Source organism: Bubalus bubalis, chromosome 11, assembly GCF_019923935.1.
Source record: "Bubalus bubalis isolate 160015118507 breed Murrah chromosome 11, NDDB_SH_1, whole genome shotgun sequence".
NCBI lineage: Eukaryota > Metazoa > Chordata > Mammalia > Artiodactyla > Bovidae > Bubalus > Bubalus bubalis.
In genome coordinates this window covers 44465169-44487570 of record NC_059167.1, presented here as the reverse complement: position 1 = coordinate 44487570, position 22402 = coordinate 44465169, and the positions used below count along the sequence as shown (strand labels likewise).

Sequence of the window (22402 nt, the reverse complement as noted above, 5' to 3'; positions counted from 1 at the left end):
CATTATTTTAAAAATTATTTTGTACAAAAATTGAACATCATGTGTTTATAGGTACTGTTTGTAAAAAAATATATTTAGGTTGACCTAATTGTTTGTTAAATACAAATAATTTTATATTGCAGGACTTGTCCGCCTTTTTTTTTTTTTTTTTTTAAAGAAAACCTCTCAACCTTAGAGTAAAGTTGAAAGCATAATATAGTGAATACCCATGTGCTCTTTACCCAAATTCAGTCATTAACCTTTCACCAGGTTTGCTTTTATTCTGTGTGTGTGTGTGTGTGTGTGTGTGTGTGTGTGTGTGTGTGTGTGTGTGTATACCTTTTCTCCCTTTTCCATTATCTTTGGCCGAGCCATTTGAAAGTAGTCACTGACATTTTCCTTCATCCCCTAAATATTTTACAACATTACCTAAATATTTCAAAATGTGTCTTCTGATAAAAAGAGTATATTCTAATGTTATAGTTCCTATTTACATCTAGATTCTTTTTTTAAATGCATTTGTTATTTCTCTTTAAGTCCCACTAATTTAGAATAATCACTCTTCAAAAAAATGTCTCAAGACAGTTATCTCTCAGTTATCTTTTAGGATGTCTTACAGTCAGAATATTTGTCCATGATAAGATTTGGGTTGAGATTTGGATTTTTACCTAGTACATAGGTATGTAGGGGATGTACTGTTTTACAGGATTGTTAATTTACATTTCTAATTTTATTTGATTTGTTTAATTTCTGTTAGAAAACCAGGCTTGTAACCCAGGAAGTGGAAAAAAAGAACACTTTGGAGCTTTATTTAACATTGATATTTATAAATAAAACACTTCTAGAATATATTACTTATTTCATCTTTAGATTCTCACTTCTTTTGCAGAGGACAGTCTTTTTTCTTTCTATTGAGTGGGTTCTTTACAATTTGATTCGGGATTAAGGAGATTGTTGTTGTTTTTGAATTATACTATTTTGCATGAACTGATCTATAGCATGAATTTCAGTTACCCCACATGGACAAAATCTGCTATACTTAGAAGTTTGCTTGCCTTCCTGCGTTCTTTCTTAGCATTATTTGCCTAAACTTTTAAGGAAAGTTTAAAACAGTCAACAAAGTTGGAAGAATAGTACAGTGAACACTGATTTCACCCACTTTGATTCAACAGTTGCTAACATTTTCCCAATTGCTTTATTCTCTCTGTGTATACACACACATATATATATATGTGTATGTGGGGGTGTGTGAATGAAATTTTTTCTTAATGTTTTCAAAATAACACATCATAGCACATCACCCTTACATAATTTAGCAAGTGCCTAAGAATAAGGAAATTCTCTCACATAATCACAATATCATTATTGTACCTAAGAAAATTAGAAATAATTCCATGGTCTCTAATCATCATAGTTAAATTTCAGTCATCTCAAAAATGTCTTTTAGAGTTTCTTTTCTGTTGTATCTTTCTGTTCCCTTGTCCTCAAACCAGGATTCGATAAAAGTTTGTGCATTTGGTGTGTTTGGCTTTTAAATGATTAATTCCATGTAAGTCTATGCCATTAATTCATTTACCATTAAATTTAATTAAAATTTCAAATCCTGCTAGAGTTATATTTACTTTTTGTTTAGCACATTTTTTGTGTAATGGAATTAGTCTTTCTAAGCACATGTAGTATTTTAAAAGATGTTAAGAATTGATATAGAAATTTTATCTTTTTTGATTCCACAGATATTCCAAATGTCTTTGTTGGCACTGTATTTAACATTGATGATGGAAATGGGGGCTTTGTAGTTCATTGGTTAAACAACAAAGAATTTCATTTTACATCATCTACTGAAATATTTATGCAGCAATTAAGAAAACTTTCTGAAAGGCAGGTAGATCATGAAAGTGATGAAGGCAATAAAGAAGATGAGGAACGTTCACAGGAGGAAAGAGAGAGGGGTTTACATATGAAACTAGATCATGGTGAGTATCCTATATTCAGGTTTTTCTTTTTTTTAGGCTGACAGCTTTTTGTGAAGCTACTTTTGGTTTGTAATCTTTCCTTACTCCTCTCCTTCTTTTTCACTTTCCATTCATTCCACAGGTCTTTTCTGACCATCTAATATGGACCATCTACCATCTAACTTCGCTCTCTTATAATGTATTGCTTTGAATAATGTATTACTTTGCGAGCAATGTTTTTTGGCGGGGGCGGGGGTGGCGGGGGACAGGTTTTGCTAATAATAGAAATGATAAAGATAATGTGATAGTGTGAATGAAATTTTGATTTATCTAAAACTAAGAAATGTAGTAAATTTCAGTTCAGACCAGAAAATAATTTCCTTCCTTGTTTTTTTTTCCCCGGCCATAAATTGGGGAAGGGATTCGTGATTGCTAAAGATAGTATGCTGTTTATTGATTGTCTAGTATGTAAATAGGCTTCCTTGGTGGCTCAGAGGGTAAAGCCTCTGCCTGCAATGTGGGAGACCTGGGTTGGGAACATCCTCTGGAGAAGGAAATGGCAACCCACTCCAGTACTCTTGCCTGGAAAATTTCATGAAAGGAGGAGCCTGGTAGGGTATAGTCAATGGGTTTGCAAAGAGTTGGACATGACTGAGCAATTAAACTGACTGAGTATATATGTGAATTTTCATATTATTATTACTATGTACTGATGAATTTATTTTCTGACTTAGAATTATCCCTAGATAGAGAATCTGAAGCAGGTACAGGATCATCAGAACATGAAGATGCGGAAAGAGAGGGAAGTCCCAGAACCTGTGCACGGCCTATTATATCAATGCCACTGCCTACGGTCCTGCTTGATCGGAAGATTGAAATGCTTCTAGCTGAATGGAATAAGAATCCTGACATGCTTTTTACCATACACCCAGTAGATGGTACCTTCCTAGTGTGGCATGTAAAGTATTTGGATGAATATAATCCTGGAATATTTAGACAAGTCAAGGTATATTTGACCGATGAAGCAGCTTTTACATTTCTTAAAAAAGTGAAACAGATGCCATTCAGATTTAGCAGTTTTTCGGAAATATTTAAGCATTTTATTTTTGATAAGCAACTGAGAAGAGAATAACTTGCTCCCAAAGGGGATCAATAATAGCCAATTTTACAAACGTAATTAATTCAAGTAAAATAAATTTAACTATGAAATGCAATAGTGAACGTCTGAAAATGTGTATATTAGGTTTTTTCCCCTAGGAATTAACAGTATTTTGAATAAACTTAAGAAATTACCCTAGGAGGCTTCCCAGGTAGCCAATGCAGGAGACATAAGAAATGTGGGTTCACCTCTTACACTGTTGGTGGGAATGCAAACTAGTACAGCCACTATGGAGAACAGTGTGGAGATTCCTTAAAAAACTGGAAATAGAACTGCCTTATGATCCAGCAATCCCACTGCTGGGCATACACACTGAGGAAACCAGAAGGGAAAGAGACACGTGTACCCTAATGTTCATCGCAGCACTGTTTATAATAGCCAGGACATGGAAGCAACCTAGATGTCCATCAGCAGATGAATGGATAAGAAAGCTGTGGTACATATACACAATGGAGTATTACTCAGCCATTAAAAAGAATACATTTGAATCAGTTCTAATGAGGTGGATGAAACTGGAGCCTATTATACAGAGTGAAGTAAGCCAGAAAGAAAAACACCAATACAGTATACTAACGCATATATATGGAATTTAGAAAGATGGTAACAATAACCCTGTGTACGAGACAGCAAAAGAGACACTGATGTATAGAACAGTCTTATGGACTCTGTGGGAGAGGGAGAGGGTGGGAAGATTTGGGAAAATGGCATTGAAACATGTAAAATATCATGCATGAAACGAGTTGCCAGTCCAGGTTCGATGCACGATACTGGATGCTTGGGGCTGGTGCACTGGGACGACCCAGAGGGATGGAATGGGGAGGGAGGAGGGAGGAGGGTTCAGGATGGGGAACACATGTATACCTGTGGCAGATACATTTTGATATTTGGCAAAACTAATACAATTATGTAAAGTTTAAAAATAAAATTAAAAAAAAAAAAAAAAAAGAAATGTGGGTTCAATCACTAGGTGGGCAGATCCCCTGGAGGAAGGGATGGCAACCCATTCCAGTATTCTTGACTGGAGAATCCCATGGACAGAGGAGCCTGGAGGGCTGCTGTCCATAGGGTGCAGAGTCGGACATGACTGAAATGATTTAACACAAGAAATTATCCTAAAACTGTGACTCAGGATAAGTCCCCCCACTACTCCAGTTTTATTCATTAAATCTAGCTATCTTTATCTGTTACCTTTCTGAACAATATTTGTTTCTGTTACCTTTCTGAACAATATTTGTTTAGATTTGTAGTTGTAGTTATTTAGATGTACAAGCGAAACACCTGCAACTATTTCTTCACTCTTCTCATAGGCTATGAATAGAGATGGTATTATATAAATAGAGGAAAAGGATTAGAACATAATGAAGTTGAAAGTGATTTTTTTGCTAGGAAGCTGAGGTTTGACATTTTGAAAATTAAAGTATTTTTAGAAGACTTTGAGTGGAGGCAAACTACTTACACTGAGTCATAATAATTGTGTTTTTCAGGTTTCTTTTTCTTCTCGGATTCCTGTTGCATTTCCATCTGGTGATGCAAGCTCTCTTAGTAAAAATATCATGATGTATGCCTGTATAAATGCTGTGAAAGATTCTCACCACACTCCCTTACACCAAGACATGCTGGCTGAATGCAGTCCTCATGGATCACTGACGCACTCTGGATCACACAGTACAAATATGAGCATTTTAGCTCCCACGGTAATGATGGTCTCTAAACACATAGATGGCTCTCTCAATCAGTGGGCAGTCACGTTTGCTGATAAGTCTGCCTTTACCACTGTTCTAACTGTATCTCACAAATTTAGATATTGTGGTCATCGATTTCACCTCAATGATCTGGCATGTCACTCCGTTTTACCGTTATTATTGACATCATCTCATCATAATGCTCTGTTGACTCCTGAATCAGATTTTCAGTGGGCCTCAGACAGTAAATTAAGTAGATTGATAGATCCTATAAGACACATAAAGGGTTCCTTGAAACAACCTCTCAGAAATGCAGCAACGCGTACATTTCATGACCCGAATGCCATCTACAGTGAACTTATTCTGTGGCGTGTGGACCCAATAGGACCCTTGTCATACACTGGAGGAGTGTCAGAGTTGGCACGAATTAACTCTTTACATACTTCAGCCTTCTCTAATGTTGCTTGGCTTCCAACTCTTATTCCCAGTTACTGTCTTGGTAAGTGTTCATTTTAATAGTAAAATTAATAAATCTTTAAAACTGTTATTTATATACAAAGTAATTTATATTTATTATTATTAGGGGGCTTTTAATAAGTATTCAAATGTAGGTATCTGACTTTAGAGTTTCTAAAAGTTTGTTTTTAATTTTTTCACTCTCATAACCTATTTTCTATTGAAATTTTTGTTGATAATTTTATATTTATTAATTGTATCCATTTCATTGTGATTCTGGACCACAGTTATACCTAAAAAGAGAAGTATGGAATTTTTTTCTTGTACTTCAGTCATTAATAAAAATATATATTATAATGCAGAGTGTTTACTTTCTCAGGCACGTATTGCAATTCTGCTAGTGCTTGCTTTGTTGCTTCTGATGGCAAAAATCTGAGACTCTACCAAGCTGTAGTAGATGCAAGGAAATTATTGGATGAACTGTCAGATCCAGAATCTTCAGTAAGTATTTCCTAATCTTTATTAATATATCTAAGCTAAGAAGCCATTCTCTTTTGTCTAGGACTTTCATTTGTTAGTAGGTGTTCAGGGAGTAACCATCTGGTCTGGGCTCTCTGTAACTAGTTTGTTTTTCCTTAATTTCTGTTTCAAGGTAAATGAGTCAAAATTACCATCTAATGATGCCTTCACTGCTGTGGCCCAGATTCAATCCCTGGTCGAGGAACTAGAATCCCTGTAGTCCAGAAAAAAATTACAGTTTATACAGCACACATCAATTTTACATTTAAAGAAATAAATATGAATTTTTTTCCTAAAATATATTTTTTTCTTGACATTTTTCACTCTCTCATTTGGTTCCGTTAATTTTTCTTTGTTCAAGAAAGGTTTTAAGGCAGCTTCACCAAGCTCTATGTTTAGGTTGGGAAAATTTGAACTTTTCTTAGCTTGAGTCATTATTTTAAAAAGTCCTGTGGTTAGAATATGTTATCAGTGGGTGGCAGTATCTCATTCCACTCGTTCTGTATTTCAGCTGGAAGTCATGTATGTTAGTTAATACTCAGATTTGAATGGTGATTTTTCCATTTAGCTATGAAAACATGGCTTTTTATAAAATAACTGTTCTACTAAAAATGCTCCCAATATTGAAAATCAGTGACTGTTTTTGAATGCCTGTCATGTGTTCCTAGATATATAGGGACTATAGTATCTGCCTTTAAGGAGATTTAAATTTAGTTGAGGAGATAAATTATTAAAAGTTTAAATAACAGTTTAAGACAGAAGAAGTGTCTGAAGGTGATATATAATCAATTGGCAAACACTATTTCATAATTTGGAGAAGGCGATGGCACCCCACTCCAGTACTCTTGCCTGGAAAATCCCATGGATGGAGGAGCCCGGTAGGCTGTAGTCCATGGGGTCGCGAAGAGTTGGACACAACTGAGCGACTTCACTTTGACTTTTCACTTTCATGCATTGGAGAAGGAAATGGCAACCCACTCCAGTGTTCTTGCCTGGAGAATCCCAGGGATGGGGGAGCCCGGTGGGCTGCTGTCTATGGGGTCGCACAGAGTCGGACACTACTGAAGCGACTTAGCAGCAGCAGCAGCATTTCATAATTCAAGAGGCGAGAGAGATCAGATTAGGGTAGCCATAGAAGTTTTTATTAAGGACAGTATTCAAGTTCATTTTTGATATAGAAAGATAGATCCTTAGTCTTTGTTGAGTGAGAGGATGGCCTGAAAGTGGATATAGGAAAGTACATGTCTAAGTAAGTCTTGTTCCAAAAACAGTGATAATTGGATTGGAGTCACAAGGTTGACATAGAGAAAGTCTAGAAAAGTAGCATCTTAAAATTAGGTGGAAGATTTGAGGTTCCCCTAGTCTAACTAGCTGTCTGATGCTTTGTTTCTCTCTACCATATTCCTGCCAGCTTGTCTTCCGACTTCTGAGGAGGGAAACTCCACTCTAAATGCAGCACATTCAGTCTTTGAATTACCATCACAGTTATATTGAAATTAAATTTGTAACCCTTAAAATCTACTTGTTAGCTGTAGTTTCATTTAGAATAAGTCTAATGTTTCTTATGGGCTTCTCAGGTGGCTCAGTGGTAAAGAATCCGCCTGCCAGTGCAGGAGACATGGGGTCAATCCCTTGATCAAGAAGATCCCCTGGAGAAGGAAATGGCAACCCACTCCAGTATTCCTGCCTGGGAAATCCCACAGACAGAGGAGCCTGGTGGGCTACAGTCCATGGGATCTCAAAAGAGTCGGGCATGACTGAGTGACTAAACAACATTTCTTACATGAGAGATCACCTCAGACACCTGTCTTGTAATCCCCAAATTTGTTCCCTCAAGCCAGACCTGCTGCTCCTCTGCCCATAAATTTATCTAACTGCTTTGTATTTTACCCTGGTTACTGTTCTGAGCAACTTTCGGTTTGTTTATACACTGGAAATTGTAGGATCTCTAGAATATAACAGTATTATGCCCTCTCTCAGTAGATTATGTCTTGTCAGTCATGCCACATTCTTTGTATGTAATTAATTCATATTGAGCTTTCAATTAAATGTCAGTCTTTTTTTTTTTTTTTTTTTGCTAGCAAGCCATCTTATATTTGTGCATTTGAATTTGGGACTCAAATATAGACTTACTTCCCTATTGCGTTTCACTCAGTAGTACAGATGTTTAGCATCTTTTTGAATCCAGATTCCGTTATTTGTGTTACTTCCGTATGACTTACATCATCAGCCTGTTCGATGAATGTTGTTCTGCGTTTTCATTTAAGTCAGTTAGATGAAATTCAGATGTAATTTCTGAATTTTATTACAGAAATGTTAAATGTACTGGGCTGAAGAAAGGACCTGGCAGTATACATTTGAAATCTTTCTCCATTTTTTATTGTCTAGAATATTTCTTCAGCTTATCCCAAGTATTTGCATGAGTCAGCTTGTCATGCAAATGAAATGCACCCTGTCTGCCAAATCTCTTGTAGTCAAAAAAGGAAGTCAGATTTGTATGAGATTGTTTTAATGTATAGTAGATTGTGTGTACCCTGATGTCTTTTGATGACTAAAATGAACTAAATAGACATCAGACTCCTTATTCCAGCTTACAGAAGTATGCTGTTTTCCTTTTTGAAAATTATAACATTTGTCTGCTTTTTGTCTTTTGGCTGTGGCAATCCCAATAATTTCTCAGAGAATATACTCTATGGTTCATTCTTCTCATTGGCAAAATGTATCAATAACCTGGGCATTATTTTTCCAAGAAAATAGAAATTTCATTTAGAGCAGATGAATATGTTCTTGGAATTTTAAAATTTATCTTGGTCTTCTGCTCCAGTGTAGTTACAAATGTACTTTTTTCTTAAACCTTCCATTTTAATTTTTTTAAAGTTAGAATGTAATATTTATTCATTGTAGAAAATTTTTGACCCTTTCTACTTTCATAAGCTAAATTCTTGAACAGAAGACTCCAGAGACAGGACTTCCCTGGTGTTCCAGTGGTTAAGAATCCACCTGCCAATTCAGGGGACATGGGTTCGCTCCCTGGTCTAGGAAGATCCCACGTGCCCCGGGGCAGCTAAGCTGGCGTGCCACAGCTGCCAAAACCCCACACTCGAGAGGCTGTGCTCTGCAACAGGAGGAACCCCCGAGTGCTGCAGCAAAGAGCCCTCACAGGCAAAATTAAAAAACAAAACACATTCCAACGCTGTGAAAAAAATCCACTTATCTAATTTTCTCTATATGTACTTTTTTTTTTGCCATGTAAAGTAACATATTCTTAAGTCCTAAGAATGAGAATGTAGGCATCTTTTGGGGCCATTGTCCTGACTACTACAGCACACTAAGTTCATGTTCAACATGAAGATATGAAAAATGAACTGAAATGCTTTAGATTTTGAATTGCTCACTGGAGAAAAATAACGTTATGTGGATAATCTTGTTTACGAAAACCAGCCACTGACTTGGTTTTTAAATATTTTGATAATTTAAGTCTTACAGAAATTTCATCTGAAATAGTTTTAAGTGACATGCAGTGTCAGTAATTTGTAATATAAAGTCAGCATTGTATTTGGATTTTCTACAACCAATTCACAAATTTTGCTTAGTGTAGTCTTATACATACTTAAAAATGGACTTGGGAACTTAAAAAAAAAAATCCAGTCACAATGTTGCAAAAAGAAGTTTTGGTAAGCTGAAGTTAAGTTATTTTTGGTAAAAATAAATTTAAAATGATTTTGTGAGTTTCAATATACTCCCTTTCATTTTTTAATGTTTTTCAACCACTTTAATGTTCTGAAAAAAATTAACCTTAAAAAAAAGTATGAAAACATGTCTGTGTAATTTTACTTTTGTCTTAGGCTCCAATATGGTTCATCAAGACACTGTTGGATCCTGTATTAAAACATTTGCTACTTTTTCTTCATTATTATTTACTGTATTAATTTTTATTTAAAAATATTGCATTAAGAATTTATTTATCTTGATTTTTGAGCTTTTGATGACCCCCTTAAAATTGAAGGTGACATTGAGTGGGATCCTGTAGTGTTGAACAAGGCATTCAGTATGTTTGTTCGTTATAGCGCTGGCAGATAGATATTCCTGCAAGGGGATCTCAACCATGGCTATATGTTGGATGCAGCTGAAGAGCTTGTAAAATGCCTGATGATCAGATTGTACCCAAGAACCAATAAGTCAGTATCTACAAGTGAGACCTAAGCACCAGAGATTATTAGTTCAGTGTGCTGAGAACCATTGTTCATAATTGAACCGTAGTTCAAGGCTGAGAACCATTTATCTGCAATAGTACTTCTTAAATTTCAGCATGCCCGTGAATCATCTGGAGAGCTTATTAAAATAAACATGTATTAGCTTTGGAGTCTAAGAAACTGCATTTGTAAAAAGCTGCTGCTCCAGTGACCACACTTTTAAGGAGCAAAGATTCATGGTGTGTTAGAGAAATTCTGGTGTTCTAACCTCACTAATTGTAGGTCACAGTTGAGTCCAGCTTTCAAATGGACAAACCCAGCAAACTGTTGGCAGCACTTCCAGGTGTCTTAACTAACATTTAAAATCCTGAATCTTGGGTGAATGTACCCATAACAATAAATTAATCCCTTCCCAAGCACTTATTTTGTTTTTGTCTGATAACCCTAGAATCTGTTCCCATGCACGCCCTCTGGAGTTCTGCTGATATAAATTGGAAAGATCCTACAATTGCAGTGTATATTGCCACTTTCCCATAGCTAACCTTGTACTTACACCCCGGGCTAAGCTGGGATCTTACTACTATGAGTGTTCTAAAGGCAGTAAGAGTGGAGGTAGTACTAAGGAGGATGGGCATCTCCATGAGAAGTAATTGCTTCAGGTGAAGTTACTGAAAGGTTTCTGTGCAAGAGAGAGCTGCTTGGAAGGAGAAAGAAGGAAGACTGCGTTTTATTTATTTATTTTATTTTTTAGCAGAAAGATTTTGTGGTTTGGGGATCCAGAGTTAGGCTTCCTCTGTTTACATATCTCCATCCCAAGTCACAGAGTCCCACTTCTTCTCATCCTTTGCCCCTATTGTTGAGGGCAAGTACAAGCCCTAGCAAGATTGTACTTTTAAATAGCATTGTAGATCTGCAGCCATCCACATAGGCACAGGGCCATGTCCTCAGCCAGGTCTGTGTTGGACCATTAAGGTTGCTAAATGAAGACATGTTCAAAGAACTAGATGTCTTGAAATTGTATACTGCTTATGTAATGGTGGCTCAGATGGTAAAGCGTCTGCCTGCAATGCGGGAGATCCGGGTTCGATCCCTGGGTTGGGAAGATCTCCTGGAGAAGGAAACGGCAACCCACTCCAGTACTCTTGCCTGGAGAATCCCATGGACGGAGGAGCCTGGTAGGCTACAGTCCATGGGGTCGCAAAGAGTCGGACATGACTGGGTGACTTCACTTTCATTTTCACTTTATGTAATCACTGTAGGTTTTTCTGCTTAGTTAATTTTAAATATGAGAGTGAGTATAAAAAGTTGAAATATTTCTTTGAATTTGTGAATTGCCATTGTAAATCAGTGAATATTTAGAAGAGCCTTAAATATCCAAGATGCTGTTTCATACTGACAGTAGATTCATATATTGTTGACTATGAACCTTCTCTTTCTTTTTTTTTTTTAACAGAAACTTATTGGAGAAGTGTTTAATATTGTGAGCCAACAGTCAACTGCTCGACCTGGCTGTATTATTGAACTTGATGCAATAACCAACCAAGTAAAAACGTGTTTGTGAATTGGTGATATTAACTTGCTTTATCCCAGAGTGCTTTACGGGCATATGATACACAGTTGAACCTTGAATGTGGGAACTGGGGGCACTGACCCTTCTCACTGTAGAAAATTCACTTATAACTTAACAGTCGGCTTTCCACGTCCTCATTTCTGCATCTGTATATCCAACTAGCTGCAGATCATGTAGTACTGTAATATTTACTATTGAAAAAATTCCACTGAAGTGGACATATGTCATTCTTACATGTTGTTCAGAGGTCAACTGTATTTCATTCAGAGAATAATTCTGTTGTTTGATACTAAATATACCCAACTTCTTTTGATTTCTGTAGTGAAAATTTATAATGATTTATGTACAGTCCAGCTGCATAGAGGCTCAGTTTGTGGTTTTTCTTTTTGTATTATTACTTACTTCAGCTCAGTAGATGCCTTTGGAGTGTTTGGCTTGTTAGGCTGAGTATTATATATTTTTTATGAGATCCATTAAAATGAAGATAGAAGTAGGATCAAAGCATGCATTTACTCTCTAATCATAGATCTTTGATGTGGGCGCTGTTCTTCCCTAGTTGACTTAGGAAAGGAGAATGCTTTTGTCTATGGGGAGTTTGTAAACCCCATCATAGCCCTCAGGATATTTGTTTTTTCAGGGCAGGGTCATGTTTATGGACTGAAGGGGATAGAGTAGTATATTCATTCCAGATATGAAAAAAGGTTACTTTGGTGAGGAAGTTGCCACCACTTTTCAAACAAGGAAATGAAGAAAGAGCTCACCGTATTTAAAAACAAATACATAGTTAGGTCATTATTTTTTCATAGTCCCTTGTACATTATGTCAGGCAAAATTTCCACCACTGTAGAAAAATGATCACATCAGCTCTTGGCAACAGAAATGTGGCTGACAGACTCAAGTTACTAATTTCAGGAAACCCTTAACCTATAATTTCCTTTTTTTACTCCATAGGGATATGGGAGAAGAGTGTATTAGCTTCATTCCCGTGAATGTCTTAATTTTTAGTGAACTGGCTGTTAAAATTCATTTCCCCAGCGTACTCCCTTCTCTACTCTTCACTATGGTATATTATTACAGACTTTTTTTCACTTAGCATTTCGATTTTTACTTCATTCTTATTGAAGATTTTTTTTCCCTTTCCATTTGTGGCTATCTTTATCACAAGGGCTGGTAAACTGCAAGCACTGACAAATGACTTATGCTTATAAATTACAAACTTTAAAACTCATTCTACATTTGTTTCCAGTGTGCTGTATTATTTCTGTGTACATAAAGGTGTCACCCTTCCCTTTTCTCACATTTGGGCATCCTTGGTGGCTCAGTGGTAAAGAATCTGCCTTCTAGTCAGTCCCTGGGTTGGGAAGATCCCCTGGAGAAGGAAATGGCAACCTACTTACTCATGGACAGAGGCGCCTGGCAGAGTACAGTCCATGGGGTTGCAGAAGGTTGGATACAACTTAGCGACTAAACAACAACAGCAACATTCTTCTTCCTTGGAGGAGATGACTGTTTATACTTTGACTGTGAAGGGATTTTTTTTTTTTTAGTGTTTCTATATAGAGAGACATAAAAATACATTATAATTTTCATTAAAAATTTGTTGGTCAATCTGATCAATAGTCCTTTAATTTCCTTCTACTATGAAAGGAGGCTGATTTGCTTTATACCCTAAGATTGTAGCCCATCCATTGAGTGCCAGGATCATCACAGTTGCTTCCGTTCCTTGAAATCCAAGGGACAGCCATCTAATTAATTGTCTTGACCTACTTCCACAATAAGTTTTTGTTTGGATTTAGCCTTTCTTTGAATTTCAGTTCACTTTTGTGATTCTAAGTAGCTATTTGTGATCATCTGTACTCTTCTTCTCTGTGTGGTCCCACATGATTATGTAACATCAGCTGATTGTGATGTTTCGGCCCATTCTTTTAGAAATCTACTTACTTAAATGTAGATACATTTTTTCACAGATGTGGTCATTCTCACTGGCTGTTATGGGATCCTTCATAATTCCTACTAGACAGATTTTTTGGAAGTACTTTGTGGAATTTTCTGGGTTTTCTTTTTCTGGTTCTCAAGTGGAATAAGAAAAAGGAACCTGCAGTAGTGTGCTTAATATGGTCTGCATGGCCTTCTCTATCTGGTCTTGAAACCTTTTTTTTTTTTCAGTATTTTTTTTCCGAGATGCAAACCTGTTGATTTGTTTTTATTAGTTTCACAGTTCTGCTATTGACTATAGAATATTTGAAAGTAATTTATCTAGTGATTTTTTTCTCTTCTTTTTCCCACTATACTTTGTTATTCTATAAAGAATAGAAATTGTTGGATTTATTTCTTCTACATTAGGGTTCTTGGAGAGGTAGTGAGTGGAAGATACGGAATTGCAAAGATAAAACTTTACTTTTTTTCATATTTGTAGTGTGGCTCTAATACACAGTTGCTTCATGTGTTTCAAGAAGACTTCATTAGAGGATATAAACCACATAAGGAAGATATGGAAAAAAAGGAAACAGAAATATTTTTTCAACCATCCCAAGGTATTTTTAAAAATAGTCTTGAGTTTGATACCTTAATCTTAAAAAAACTCTAAACTTTCACTGAATGTAGGTCTTTTATCAAAAGTCATCACTCTCATGATTTTTGACAAATATACCAGTTCTCTGATTATGTTTTTTTCTGGGTAAAGAACATATGTGGGTAAAAATTTGATATATTTATTTTTTAATTAAACTTTTAAAAATAAAATAAAATTAAAAAAAAGAGTGGGAACATTTAAAAAAAAAAAACTTTTTGGGATGTAACTGATTAATAATGTGATAGTTTCAGGTGGACAGCAAAGGGACTCAGCCATACATATACATGTACCTATTCTCCCCCAACCTCCCTAAAAATTATATTTTGAAAGATACTTTCACTGGTGACATAGCCTTTTGCCAATAAATGTTATTTATGGAATCTAGTTTAATTGTTTAAAAATTTAACCTTGATTGTTCAACACTACAGTTAAATTGTTTTGATTGGTAGTAGGTATCCCTGTGGTATCTTAAGGAAGCCAATTAATTGTAGTATAAGTATACTAAAGATTATTGATGACTGTAGAAGGAAGATATTATGTTGTATGGTATATATACCAGGAAACTCAGGTACTCTGAGCATTAAAGGTACTGTCTCATAGATTTACTTTCTGAAGGGTTGTATTACTTTCTTCTTGAGAGAAAGTAGTTCTCTTAAGGCCATTCAGGGGTAGGATGGGGAGGGAGGTTTAAGAGGGAGGGGACATATGTATATCTATGGCTGATTCATGTTGATATATGGCAAACACCATCACAATATTGTAAAGAAATTAACCTCCAATTAAAAATAAAATGTAAAAATGTAAACCATATGCTGTTTAGTTTAAACTTTTATTATTTAGCTTAAAATATTCCTTTTAGAGGTTACAACTTTGTAATTATAAAACTTTCATGTTCTATTTGAAAGTGAAATTTGAAAATAGAACATACTGAGTAGAATACTTTCTGTTTGAAGATAGGAAAGATATGTCCTACTTTAAGAATTCATTTTCTGTGATGAATAGTTTTTAATTTTCAAAGAGTTTCCGGATATTTTATCTGGTTATAGCTTGAAAGTATTAGAAGTTTGTGAGTATAGCTTTTATCACAGAATTATGTACAGACTTTTTTTTTTTAATTGTTATATATTTCTTTTTTTTTCTTTTTCTTTTTTTTAAATTTTATTTTATTTTTAAACTTTACATAATTGTATTAGTTTTGCCAAATATCAAAATGAATCCACCAATGTACAGACTTTTAAGGAAGACATTTCTACTGAATGTGTATGGTTAATTTCATTTCCTTTAGTGGAAAATCAGAATGAGTTCCTGTACTCTGTGAGGCTAGCTCAAACATCTCAAACATCAGCATGAATCAGCCATAGGTATATATATGTCTCCTTTAGTTTTTGTAGTTTCCTCAATATTCTTGATTTTATAGCTGTTTTCTTAAGGGACTTGAAATGTGTGTTTCTCCTCTTCCCTTACCTTGCTGCATGTTATACACTGTTAAGTGTTTTGTTTTTAGCTATGCTAGGCCTTTGTTGCTCCATGGGCTTTTCTCTAGTTGTGGCAAGTTGGAGGCTGTTCTCTAGTGGTACATGGGCTTCTCATTGTGGTGGCTTATCTTGTTGCGGAGCACAGGCTTTAGTAATTGCAGTTCCCGGGCTCTAGAGCACTGGCTCAGTAGTTGTGGTGCATAGGCTTAGTTGCCCCATGGCATGTGGGTTCTTCCCAGATCAGGGATGAAACCCGTGTCTCTTGCATTGGCAGACAGATTCTTTACCACCGAGCCACCAGGGAAGCCCAGCATTGTTGGTTCTTAATTTGTTTGGATCCATATCCATATAGAGTCCACACATAATGTTTCATTTCTAGGAGTCTTTTAAGCTAAAGCAGTCCCCCTTTATACTCTTATCATGCCACTAATTTGTTTTAGAGAAAGTTATTTTATAGCAGTTTTTCTGACCAGTTACTTGTGGATATCATTTAAAATTTTTCCTGTGAAGTGCAAATGAGCTCTTATGTCCATCACAGAAGGACATAAGAAAGAACATAATGTTAGGATGTCTCATTTTTAGTGATGCTAGGATTCAGAAAATTCACCTGGTGGCGCCAGTGTGAAATATGCCAGCAATCTGTTATCTCATGGTTTCTTCCATTGATATTGTTGCTTTTCAGTCAGTTATTTCATTAAGGATTGTTCAAGTATGATTTTCTAGTTTTATCAATTCTCATTTATTTATTAGCTGGAAAGCATTTGTAAGGAAAAGCTTTTCCTTATCCACGAGAGCTTTTTGGCTGTCTTGAAATAGAGTTCTTTTTAGAAAAGTCAGAGTAAGTGCTTAGTTCTTTCTCTTTAATTGATGATTTCAAAGGAGTTTGTTCCCAGGTTCCTGCTGGTGGTTATGGATGAATGTTGTTGTCTTTCTTTTTACTTTGTGTGTCATTATGAACCCATTTTAGAAAAACTCTTTATTGAATAATATGCATACAGAGAGATATCAGTCATTAATTTTTATATACTTAACATATTTCAGTGAGTACAATCATAATTTTAATGTTCACATTGTCCTGTATTAGACTGGTAAAGATACTTTGAACTGGTCCTGAGTCCTTTTGACACAACCCTGTTAGTTTTGATAATTTGCTTTCTTTCAGGCACAGCAAGATATACCAGCCTTCTCTTATAAATAGCCTTTGCAAGAATGGAGTCACTCCCCGCCCCCAAATTGTTCCTTCCCATGGAGCATGGTATTCAGAGGCCACAATTTGCATTTTAGCAGTGCTCCTTGCCAATGAGTTGCCATTATGAGTTTTCATTTTTTTCTATTCTTTCTTTTCATTGAATGAAATATTCTTTAAATTCTGTGGTGATTTACAGTTTTCAAAAGTTTCACACCCATAACTTCATATAATGTACAGGTTTACATTTTTCAAGAAAGTTTTTGCTGTCCTTTGTAGATCTCATTATCCTATATGAAAAATGTAATTGTCAACAGGAAAAATTATGTTCACAAATAATCTTTTCATAAAATGTAAAATTTCTAAAAAGTCTCTTCGGTACCACCACGATCAGCCCTCCATCCATGACTGTTAATTTTTTTTTAATGCTATCTTACATATAGAAAAAGCAGAGTATATGTTTACTTCATTCTTTGCATTTAATTTCCAGTTTTCCATTTAAGGAGTTAGTGCCCCACTTACTTCCAGGGGCATCCAATGAGGCTGACTTGCTCCTGGGCTTTTCTCCCTCTCTTGCTTTGCTTTCTCTCTCTCTCTTCCTTTCATTTCTTCCTTTCGGTCCTTCTTGTCCTTCCTTTCCTCATTTATTGTTAAGTGCCCTCTTATTTTTGGTATTTTTATGAATGTGTTTTAATAAATTATGTTCGTTTTTATTCTTTGTTGCTCAGATGGTCCCATCTTTGATCAGTAGGCATCCATTCATGTTGGCTTTTGTACTTAATGACGTAGCCCCATTAGTCTTTGATAGCCACTTAACTTTTAGCACAAAAGATATAAAACTTTCTAAACATCTTTTCTTCCTTTTCCTTCCAGCTTCTATACATACCAAGAGATTTTGTTTAAACAAATGTCTATCTCTTAACCCTATAGAAACATATGAACGTGTGAAGTCACTCAGTCGTCTCCAACTCTTTGTGGCCCCATGGACTGTAGCCTACCAGGCTCCTCTGTCCATGAGATTTTCCAGGCAAGGGTACTGGAATGGGTTGCCTATAGAAACATGTTAACTTAAATTATTTTCCTTTAACAATAGGATATCGGCCACCACCATTTTCAGAAAAGTTCTTTCTAGTAGTAATTGAAAAGGACAGCAATAATTGCTCTATTCTCCACATGTGGCACCTTCATCTTAAATCCATACAGGCATGTTTAGGTAAGTAATTATATAACAATTTTATGTAGAGATAATGTGAGATAAATTCATTTTTACTGGACTTGCTTTAGGTTGGTTAAAATGATGATCCAGTGAACTGTAAATTGAATTGCTGAGTTGAAGTATGTATATGCCAAACTTTTAATTATAGGGCCATAAATTGTTAATGAAACAGGTTAATCTAAAAACAAACCAAATGGGTTCATTGAGACATATTAAATTAATAAATTTGATTGATTTTTAATTAGTATGTACTAAAGGTCTGTTATGACTCTGTTCTAGATACCATGTCTCTATAAGTCAGTTTTGCCCGTAAAATTAATATTATAATTTTTTGTTGGTTAATACACACTGTCATCTGATGCTGTGCACATTTGCTATAGCATATCTAAAAGAAGCAGATTTTCTATTTAGAAAAATGTGATTCTGAAGTTCAAAAGGGTGGAACTGATTTTGTGGAATATTAGGAAATGCAGCAGTGATTAAAAAAAAATTTCAGCCACACTTTTGCCATGTTCATATTGATGTTTTTTCAAACCAGAAGATGTGTAATATGAAGTACAGAAATTGATTATGAATCTTTCTTTTTAAAACAAACTTTGACTTCCTGAGAGAGAATTTAAATGAATAATTGCATGGTTAGCCTTATCAAACTGAATCTGCCTTAAATTGATTAATCCAAAATTTTTGAGAGTTTTGAAAATTGATGATTATATAATTTTAATGATTTTATACATACTAAACATTACAGAAAAATACTAGTGTATATGTTTTTTGTTCCCTTGGTAATCAACATCATCATGTAACTATGTAAATAGCAGTTCTAACTGGGCCCTGAACTGGCATTGAAGAAGTCAAATGATTCAGTAGAACCTTTACCCATGCCTGGTTGAGCCTAATCCTCTTGTGGTAGGAGGAATCCCCAAATCTTTTCAAAGCCTTTGGAGTTAATTCTTGGCATAATGTGTTGTTTCACAGAAATGCAGGAGTAGAGGGATCTAAAATCTTGTCAGGAAGATAATTTTATTTCTTTTTTTTTAAATTGAGGTAACATTGGTTGATAGCATTATATAAGTTTCATGTCTACAATAGTTAATTTGACTTCTATATACACTACAGTTTGCTCATCACCAAAAGTCTGGTTTCCATCTGTCACCATAGAGTTGACTCCCTTTACCCGTTTCACTCCCCACCACCCCTCTTTCCCCACACACATCCTCTTTCCCCTTTGGTGACTACCAATCTTTTCTCTGTTTCTGTGTTAGTCTTTATTTGTTCATTTATTACTTAAAAATATTCTACATATGAGTGAAACCATATGATATTTGTGTTTTTCCATCTGACTTATTTCACTTATATAATACCCTCAAGGAAGAGAATTCTTAACCTACCAGATGGGGACAGAGGGTGAGATGAACATACAAATATAATAAATAAATGTTGCAGAGTATCTCATACATGTCGCAGAAGCACAAATAACTAAATCTGCTTAGAGATTTTTCACTTCACCTAAATGCGAAAGCTGAAAACTTTTTAAACAAAGATCAAGATCACTGTGCTTACAAAGCCATTCAACTAGTACTATCTGAAGTTTGTCTGAAGTTTCCTATGTTCTTGAAATCGTGTTTATTGTTTCAGCATTTGATAGTTGATAGGCGGGTATTTTAGTGTCTTCTTTGCCACTAGCTAATTATAGGAGCTTAGGAAAATCATTAAGCTTTCCAAGTTTAAATTTCTTCATCTCTTGAGTGAGTCAGTACCTTGTTATTTGTCAATTTGATTTATGACCTATCTCTTTCAGAAACACCTCGGCTGCTTATTAATGCAGATTTCTGGAATCTACCCCAGAACAACTGAGTCAGTGTTTCTATGTTTAGGCCTGAGAATCTTCATGTTAAAGCTTCCTCAAGTTTTTGATGTGTTTTCAAGGTTGAAAACAGTGAAACTAGGGAACATAAGTTTTTTTTCCCTATATCTTACATGTTGTGCTTCTTCACTGACAGTATCCCTGTGATGTAATTGATGATGCTAAGAAAGGGTGAAATAGTTTAAGAAAATTCTCTCAAGGAAAATTTTAAACTTGATCTTGTCTCCAGAACATTTTGAAGAAACTCTATTTCTTATATTATAACAAAGTATTGTTCTAGTTCATGTACACAGTGATGATAGTAATCTATTTCATAATTTGTTTTCAAAGCTAAAGCTTCAGAAGGTGTTTCATCAGAGAGTCTACTTTCAGTCCCTGGACAGAAGCATGTAGACTCTTCTCCAGAAACCTCTCCTAGCATGAGCCCCATGTCACATTCCTCATCAATTGCCAACCTTCAAACTGCTAGTAAACTGATTCTGAGTTCTAGATTGGTATATAGCCAACCTCTTGATCTCCCAGTAGGAGTTGAAGTAATAAGAGCAACACCTTCAGCAGGTAAGATGTTAAAACTGGACACTTGTAGCTCAGAGCAGTCTTCAGTGCATAAGATGGATGTCTCTTCTGAAACAGGTGTAAATTTGACATTAAAAGTTTTGTTTTCTAACAGACTCACAGACTTAGAAAATGAGCTTATGATTACTAGGTGGGGGAGGATGGAGGAAGGGATAGTTAGGGGGTGTGGGCTGGACATGTACACACTGCTGTATTTAAAATGGATAACCAATAAGGTCGTACTGTATAGCACAGGGAACTCTGCTCAATGTTATGTGGCAGCCTGTATGGGAGGGGAGTTTGGGGGAGAATGGATACATGTATATATATGGCTGAGCCCCTTTGCTATCCACTTGAAACTATCACAACATTGTTAACTAGCTATGAAAAGTGAAAGAAAGTGTTAGTCTCTCAGTCACGTCCGACTCTTTGTGACCCCGTAGACTGTAGCCCACCAGGCTTCTCTGTCCATGGAATTCCCCAGGCAAGAATACTAGATTGGGTAAGCATTTCCTTCTCCAGAGGTCTTCCTGACCCAGGGATCAAACCCACGTCTCCTGCATTGCAGGCAGATTCTGTACTGTCTGAGCCACCACTGCAGTATGAAAAAAAAATTAAAAAGAAAGATCTGTTTTCTACTAATGATGCATCTTTTTAGAAACATGTATATATTAGAAATTATTTCCTGTGATAAATATAAAATAAATACAATCAGCTTGTCAGATTATGGTGTGAATGTTTTAATGCAGGGTTTCTTGCCTGCACTGTGGTTTCCAGGGAATTCTCCAGGAAAGAAGACTGGAGTGGGTAGCCATTCATTCCCTTCTTCAGGGGATCTTCCTGACCCTGGGATCAAACCCATGTCTCCTGCATTGAAGGCAGATTCCTTACCATCTGAGCTACCAGAGAAGCCCCCTATAAATAGGAATACTGTGATAGCAAAATTGCAAAGAACATATATGTTCATATGTGAATTATTGAAGCTTTTTTTTTTTTAAAAAATTAAGGCTTTTCATCCACATTGTGCTATTATAAAGTATGTTTGAACAGGAGTTGGCAGATACTTTGGGGGGAAAATACAGGATACAAGTTTATAGTTTGGTTTGCTTAAAGATACTGACTTTAGCAAGGTGGATAAAATAGTTTGGAGAACAGGACTGACATCTGAGTTTAAAATGATCTGTCACTTGCGGAATTTGTGATTGAGGAGATCCTAGAATAGTGTTTTTGAAGAATCAAAATCAGAGTTTCAAGACTATTCCAGTTACTGATGAATGATTTTGAGTATGAGATTCTCTTACTCATCCCTAGCTTTTGAAACTTTCAAAGTATTTGGAAAGCTTATGATATATGCAAATAAGTTTATTAGAATTAATAATGATAAATTCTGTTTTGCAGGGAATTTATAAAATGCTTTCAAACATCTTACTGGACAGTAACACTCCAAGGGAAGTAGTAACATAATCCCCATTAGATAGGTAGAACAGACTCAGATGTTTAAGTGGCTTTCCCACTGTTAGGAAGGTGTTGATAGACTGGAACTTGAATCCAGGCTTTCTGATCAATCTTAAGATTAAGATTAACCAATCTTAATCACTGTTACCCCTCATGTTATAGTTGACAATAAATGGGAAATGTTAATCTTTTGGCCATCAGGAATAAATATGATGGTTCTAGTTCAGTGTTAGGAGAGCATGAATTAAACCTGTGAAAAAGGTGAGATCTAATGTCTGTCTGGTTGACTGAAAGCATTTTGTGGTGGAGTAGATCTAGTGTCTGGATTATTTGAGGGCCAGTTAGAGGAATTTGAAGGGCAAATTCTAATGACTGTTAATGTATTTATGATGAAAGTGATAAAAGATATAGCATGAAAGTCCAGTGAAGTGTGTGTGGTAAAGATGTAATTTATAGCAGATAACAGGTTTATTGATTGATTAAACTTTGACTTGTTTGATTGATTTTGAGTTTTATTTTAATGAAATATTTGATTTAGTAAGGGACTACAGAGTTATTCTGAACAAGCT

The 22402-nt window shown here is 35.6% G+C and overlaps 1 protein-coding gene across 11 annotated transcripts in view; it reads left to right on the top strand.

Moving 5' to 3' along the window:
• The window catches only part of DMXL2 (Dmx like 2), a 179341-nt gene that overhangs the window by 101834 nt on the left and 55105 nt on the right, over window positions 1–22402 (top strand). For all 11 annotated transcript variants that reach the window (XM_006050776.3, XM_006050775.3, XM_044925010.1 and 8 more), the window contains 8 exons: window positions 1713–1952; window positions 2666–2937; window positions 4575–5271; window positions 5608–5729; window positions 11394–11483; window positions 13927–14044; window positions 17837–17956; window positions 20154–20381. In XM_006050776.3, the coding sequence (XP_006050838.3) occupies window positions 1713–1952; window positions 2666–2937; window positions 4575–5271; window positions 5608–5729; window positions 11394–11483; window positions 13927–14044; window positions 17837–17956; window positions 20154–20381 (1887 nt within the window). The remainder of the gene's footprint in view (window positions 1–1712; window positions 1953–2665; window positions 2938–4574; window positions 5272–5607; window positions 5730–11393; window positions 11484–13926; window positions 14045–17836; window positions 17957–20153; window positions 20382–22402) is intronic.